The following is a 6,871-nucleotide window of genomic DNA, read 5'->3' as shown; positions in this document are numbered from 1 at the left end:
AAACATTTAGCTTAAAGATAAACATTTAGCTTCAGGGTAAATATTTAGTATTAATTTAAACATTGTTTAGTTTCAGAGCTGTTAGGAAGCTAAATAATAGCCGCCTGTGAATTCTTCAGATTTCCTCTAAAAAGGCTCATAGCTCCATATGTTAATAAATTCAAACAGCAAATATATGTAAATATGCATTAATACACACAGTGGAAACTGTTTTATTGCTAAAACCGAAGCTAATATCTAATGTGCCTTGTTGACTCTTGATTCAGCTTCAGCTGGTGCACTTTTTCCTTCCACTCAATTTTCTAAGAATGCTTTGTCATGATATTTATATTTTCTGAGACGGTTTTCATTCTCTGTGAGTCATATTCATCAATATTACAATAACTAAAGGCTTGATCCATATAATATTAGGTTCCTTTCAGGAATGTGGGACAAAAAAATATTAAACTTTTCCACAAATTTTTCGTCTTTAAAAGACGGCTGAACCAGAAAATGTGAAAACTCCCTCAGAAATCCAGGAACCGAGCAGCTAAACCAGACATTTTCCAGAAAATCATTCTGCTTTTTTCCCCTAAAGTCCCTAAAATATTCAGAAGGGCTGCAAAAAAATAAAAAATAAAACCAAAGCAGTAACAGAAAAGATTTGTCTTCAAACATGAAGTGAAGAGCAGCTCAATGTTTCAGATGAAATATGAAGAAACGGCGACAGAGACTGATAGCATCAAACTGCAGGACGAAGAGTACAAGGGCACGTTGCCCAGCTGTGTGTGTGTGTGTGTGTGTGTGTGTCTCTGTGTGTGAGCGGTGGAAGTGAATACAGATTGAGCTGTCAGGAAAGTGATTTACTGATAGAGAGGGAGGGGGGATCAATAAGGAGGAAACCATGAAGGAAAAGAGAGGAGGAAGAGGAGAGAGGAAGGAGGGATGAAGAGTGAAGGAGGGACACCTGATTGGACGCCGAGGTGATTTATAGCGGCGCTCTGAACCTGCAGACCTGCTGTTTAATATTGTTCTCCTGAGTTCTCCCATAATGCCTTGCAAAATAAAAAACCCGCTGCTCAAACTCACAATCAGCGTTTCAAAACATGGAAAATATTCCACTTTAGCTGCTTTACTATCTGCATATGGCAGCCTATTAGGGCCAAAACAATTAATACATTTACAGCAAAAAATTAAAGAAAATTCCTACAAAAAATTAGGAAATTTCTGAGTTTCAAAATTTGCTAATTTTTAGATTAATCTGAGAAATTATCTGGAAAAAAGAGAACATTTCAGAGTTTTAGAAATTTGAAAATTTAATAGAAAAATGTTGGAACAAAAGTTTTGGATTTTAGAAAATTTTCAAAACTTAAAGATTTTTAACTTTCCAAACTCAGAAATTTCCAAAAAAAGATTCTTGAAATTTTCTTAGATTTTTTTTGTTGTAAATTTTCTACCTTTTTTAAAATAAAATACCAAATTAATCTAAAAATTTCTGAGCTTATTTCTTGCAAATTTTTACCTTTTGAAACTCAGAGGTTTCCTGTTTTTTCTATAAACGTTTTGGTGGATATTTGCTCTGTTTTCCTGTTTTCAGTCTGACGGTCCTGCTGCGCGGCGCTAAGCGCTCGACTGTTTATCTCTGCAGACACAGAAACCTGTTACACACCTAGTGGCCGCCAGGGGGCGCTCTGATTGGCTGCTTTAGCTAGCTTAGTCCAGCATGCAAAAAACTTTAAGAGCTGTGGTAATAGAATTAAATTTGATGTGATTAATATTATTAATATTACATATTTTCTTACAATCAAGAGGATTATGTGATAAAGTCGGAATATTTAATTTTCCGTGACAGAACTCCACATAAAATCAGACAGTGAGTTAGCATTTATGCTAAATAAATGTAATAATTATTGAGTAGTAAATAAAAAACATTGTGAAGTTTATGTTTAAAGGGGGTCAAAGGTTGCTGCTGATTAGGGGTCAAAGGTGGATCCAGCAGACGGGACCTGTTCCCTCCCCTCCCTCCATCTTTAAAGATGGGGTCGTGATGCGGTCGTTCCCTTCCTCCTCTCAGTCTTTCCAGGGAACGCCGCCGACGCTGAGCGCCGGCTTTGACTCAACAAACCGGCTCTCTGATCACGATGAAAGGCCTTTTAGCAGCGACGACATCAAAGGCTGCGGCGCCGCCGCCGCTTCACTCGGCGTTAAGCGACAAAAACACATCATGAAACAAAGGAGAGGCTCAGGAGGCCCCGATCTGAGAGGAACGACGAGTTACGGACCTGCGGAGCGTCTGGGTCGGGATGCCGGAGTGAAACTCGGCAGAACCGGAAAAATGAAGGATTCTGTTTAAAAACAACAAACCTGCAGAGTTTTTACTTCAAAGCCTCCAAACATTAAAGGCAGAACGAATGTGAGGAAATATTTAGCGGTACCAGCGCCGGTCAGACCGGATCAGACCGGACCGGTTGGCCTTCAGAAGTCCAATAATTACATCATTTATGTTGATCTGCGGCCTGCCGAGGCGTCACAGCGCGTCGGCTGGCCTCCAGCGAACCGAAGAGTCCAGACGGAGCAGGAAGTAACGTTTAAAAGATAAACGGTTCTGGTCGGGTTCTGGACGGTCCGACATTAAACGCCGTTGGAGTAAATTACTGTAGCACCTAGAAGACGGTCAAAGGTCATGGACCAGAGATGGCACACGTCTGCTAACGCGCTAATAGCAGAGCTAATTTTCAGTTTAGCATACTTTCTATCTTTGAAAACATTTAGCATTCTTAGCTTCCCCTAAATTAAATTTTTTGGCTGTTTTGTAAACTTTCAGTTGAATAAAGTTAAAGCCATCCGTGTTAAAGTTTTGGTTGATTGCAGAGAACTTTTCAAATGCTCTTATTTTGAAGGGTCAATAGAAAGTTTACGCAGCAGTTCAGTTTCTTCTCACATTCTCTCTTTTTCCCCCAATAACTTTATTTAAATTAGAAACACAGGAAGTAAATAGAACACGGATATAAATCTAATATCTAATGGTCTCGGCGAACATGAAAATTAATTCAGAATTAATTTGGTGCTTGATTTTTGTAGTTTTTCAAAGGCAGATATAATTGAATTGTTGCTAGCCCTTTAGCATTAGCTTCCACTAAGTACAGAGTTGTTTTAGCTTTTTAGCCTTAGCTTCTGTTGTTTTTGTCCTCCAAACTAATTTAACACATAAAAATTTTTTGCTTAATCATTTCCAGAACATTAATAATAATTACTGAATTCTTGTTTCTGCTCGTTTCGGCTGATTGGAGGAACAGTCTAGTCAAAGTATGGTTCCTTTCTCTGCTTCTTGGTGTTTGTTTACAGGCTGGTCTGCATGGGTTTGGGTTTGTTTGGCTGTGATGTTGGAAACAACATGGCTCCCAGCGGTCAGTGGTTTTATTGGTCAGATCGTCTCTGGATGAAATGACCGACTCCTCTTCCTCTCCTCCAGCCTCCGACGCTCCTTCGTCTTCCTCCTCGCCCAGCCCCGGCTTTGTGGACCTGGCCTTCACCGTGGAGCCCCAGGACACGGTAACGGTGCGGGGCGGGGCGCTGCGGCTGGACTGCCAGGCCCAGGCGAGCTCGGCGGCGGCGGGCCCCGTCTCCATCACGTGGCGTAAAGACGGCGTCCTGCTGAGCACGGTGGTGGACGAGCGGCGCCGGCAGCTGGACAACGGCACGCTGACGGTGCAGAACGTGGTGCACTCCCGGCACCACCGGCCTGACGAAGGGGAGTACCAATGCCTCGCCACGCTGGACGGACTGGGGAGCATCGTCAGCCGGACGGCCAAGGTCACAGTGGCCGGTGAGAAAACGCGCCGCCATTTTTAATCGTTATTAGTCTGATGAGACGGTTAGCATGTTGCTGCAGCAACATGCTAACCTTTAATGTGTTTATTTCACATTAGCCTCATGGATGTCAGGGCCATGTTTTCCAACATGGCCGCCATTTTTTACTTTTTAAAGCCAATTATTGCTGTAAAATTTTCACCATTTCTATGATTTGGACAAATTTTATGACATCATATGTAGCAAAACCAGAAACTGAGGAGTTTGCTGTCAGGGAGTTTCACACCAGTCGTCAGCCGGAGGGACACAATGTCTCTAAATGGTTAGCATTAGCTTCTGCTAACTTTATTATATTTAGCGTTAGCTTTCCCTAATTTTTGAGACGTTTAAGTTTAGTGTTAGCTTCTGTTAATTTTTTTATGTTTAGCTGTTAAATGTTAGTTAATTTTTTGTAGTTAGCATTTTAGTGTTAGCAGCGCTAAGATTCTTGTGTAGTGAATTAGCGGTTAGTGAACCTGCCTTTTGTTAGCTGTCCACAACACTGGACTTAGCTGCTGCCTATTTCAAAATAGCTGCCACAGCAGCCATTTTGAAAAATGTCTTCTAGAAAAAGGAAAATTATATGTAATTTCTATGGTCTCCATTGACACCAACATTTTAACTAATTGCAGATTTTAGTGCAAAAAACAATTTTCTTTGACAATGGCGGCCATCTTGACAAATTTCCACCATTTTGAATTTTCTAGTGGCCTTTGTTAAAACAATCCACCCTACGGGAGTGTCTGTGCTAAGCGGTGTTTCTGGTTCCAGTTTTGGCTGAAGCATTGCATTGCTGGACAGCTGAAGGTTTAAACTTCTCCGGATGTTTCCGTAGATCCTCGCCACACCTTGACCCGCCCTTGGTAGTTCTGCTGCTTAACATCCTCGCTCTGCTTCTCCGCTCATATTCATTTAATAGAGCTGAAGTAACTCACCTGTAATGTAATTTACAAAGTGCTCTGTGGCTTCAGATCAATACCGTTTATGCAGCGCATTAACAGACAGAGGCGGCGGCTTAAGAGCATCTCTGTGGTTCGGCTAATGTTAGCGAACATCTGGAGCAGGTGTGAGGAATAATCCCCAAACTTTTTACCTCTGCAGGTTCACATCAATCCGTTTATTTCCAGCAGGAATGTTTTCCGACGCAGAGCCTGTCTGAGCAGCAGACGAGGCGGACAGTAATCCTGGAAAATTAGATTTCGAAGCGTTACGTTATTACAGCGCGTATTTTAATATAATCTGTGATGTTCCTCTAATCTTCCGCTGTACATCCTCCTGTCTCCACGCTGAGGCGGAGATAATCTCCTGGATTTAGGAAGACACTGGGATTCTGACTGACGGACAACAGAGGAACCTTTCTTTTCTTTTCTTTTCTTTTCTCAGTCGTTCTGCTTCGATTAGCTGCCACAAGACAGGAAGTTAGAAAAATGTGATTTGTAGAAACGAAGGTTGAAAATGTTGATATTGCTGAGCTTTCTCACTGCTTGTTGGTGAAAGTTGCTCAGAAAATGGTCAAGAGGTCGACTGAGGTCAAAGAGTAAATAAATCCCAAATCTACGTTTTCATTTCTGCAGCTGAGCAGAAGTCGGTTCTTACGGTTTCTGTCTTTATGTTTGGTTCAAATTGTGACGTTTTCCTGTAAATCTGTTTAATTCAGCCGTATTTGTCCTAAAACCCTCTCAGTGCTGCCCTCTTTGTGTTGAACAGTGGTACTGCAGTTTGATTTTCCAGTAGTTGATGTTTAGGTTGGGCTGTAGCGCCATCTCACTCAGCCACGCCCCCTGGTGGTGAGTCAGGAGGTGGACCAGTTAGCGTTGCTAGCATTGTAGCATTTCTCAGTGTGATTGATTAGCGATGTGAACACGGAGCGGACTGGACCTGACTGCAGGCGGTTGATGACGCAGAGCTTAAAAAGTCTTAAATTTACTGTAAAGACTTTTAAATGCCTTGAATTCATTTTAAAAATGTGAGCTGGCCTTAAATATTTCAGTTTTATGTCTTAAATTTTGTCGTGACAGAACTATTTAACGTTGTATCTTGTAATCTTGTGGATCTTTTCTGTCAGGCAAAAGTTTGAGCCGCATGCAGACATCTTTGATTTCATTGAGGCGGTTGAGGCTAATGCTAACTAGCGGCTAATAAACCCCTGTCGTTCTTCTAGTCTCTCATTGGTAAATGTAACTTATCGCCAGTTAGCTGGACGACGTTCGTCTTCGCCACTGGATCATTTCTGCTGCAAATTCACACGATAACTTGGCTCTGCGACGTAAAATATGTGATTTTGTTTAGTACATTTGTTTCATGATGGACTGAAAAAGTCTTAAATGCGAGTAGCTGAAACCTGCAGAAACCCTCAAAGCGATCCATAAAAGTTTCCAACAACACCGAAAAAATTTGGGAGATTTGTCGCTTGTTGCTTTCTTAAAACTGAACTTGCTAAATTTAGTCGCAGCCACACTAGGCCACGCCCCCTTGTGTTGACTCCGCCCACTTTAGTAGAACTTTTCAGCTCTTTTAGGGGGCGTGGCCTCTGCAGCTGCAGACTTTTCCATCAGTCATGTTTTTACCCAGAGAGAAGCTGTTCATGCTCTAAACCCAGAAAGACTTTTAATATTTACTTGGCTTATTATCTGACATTAGGAGTAAAGATGATGCCGTTTGCTGCTCGGCTTCCCATCAGAACAAACATTTGGACCCGACCCACTCTGATTCATCTGCTGCTTGTATGTTCGCTCTCTGGAGCGACGCTTCAATTAAACATGGCTGGCTAACGGCCTGTGGAGCAAAACCACAGAAGAAGAAACGTTTCAAGGCTGCAGGTGAAGCTGTGTCGTGATCAGAAGCTGTTTAATAACTAAAGCTGTTAGAAGATATTGTATGACTTTTAAAAAAATAATAACTTTAGTTTTGATTTCAAAGTGTGTTTGTGTGACTGCTCTCATTAAAAAGAAACACTGCAGGCGAGGCCACAGTTTCTGTAAATGAGCCTCAGAAAGCATGTAAAATGTTCAAACACACACACACACACACACACACACACACA

General features: G+C 41.7%; 1 protein-coding gene across 2 annotated transcripts in view; it reads left to right on the top strand.

The window, feature by feature from the left end:
• LOC103153967 (netrin receptor DCC-like) overlaps positions 1–6,871 on the top strand; it is a 129,202-nt gene that overhangs the window by 58,296 nt on the left and 64,035 nt on the right. For both annotated transcript variants that reach the window (XM_016662333.1, XM_007575080.2), the window contains exon 2: positions 3,452–3,805. In XM_016662333.1, the coding sequence (XP_016517819.1) occupies positions 3,452–3,805 (354 nt within the window). The remainder of the gene's footprint in view (positions 1–3,451; positions 3,806–6,871) is intronic.

The sequence above is a fragment of the Poecilia formosa genome, unplaced genomic scaffold (assembly GCF_000485575.1).
Source record: "Poecilia formosa unplaced genomic scaffold, Poecilia_formosa-5.1.2 Scaffold368, whole genome shotgun sequence".
Lineage (NCBI taxonomy): Eukaryota > Metazoa > Chordata > Actinopteri > Cyprinodontiformes > Poeciliidae > Poecilia > Poecilia formosa.
Note: the sequence above shows the minus strand (reverse complement) of the source record. Positions and strands in the feature narration are given on the sequence as shown.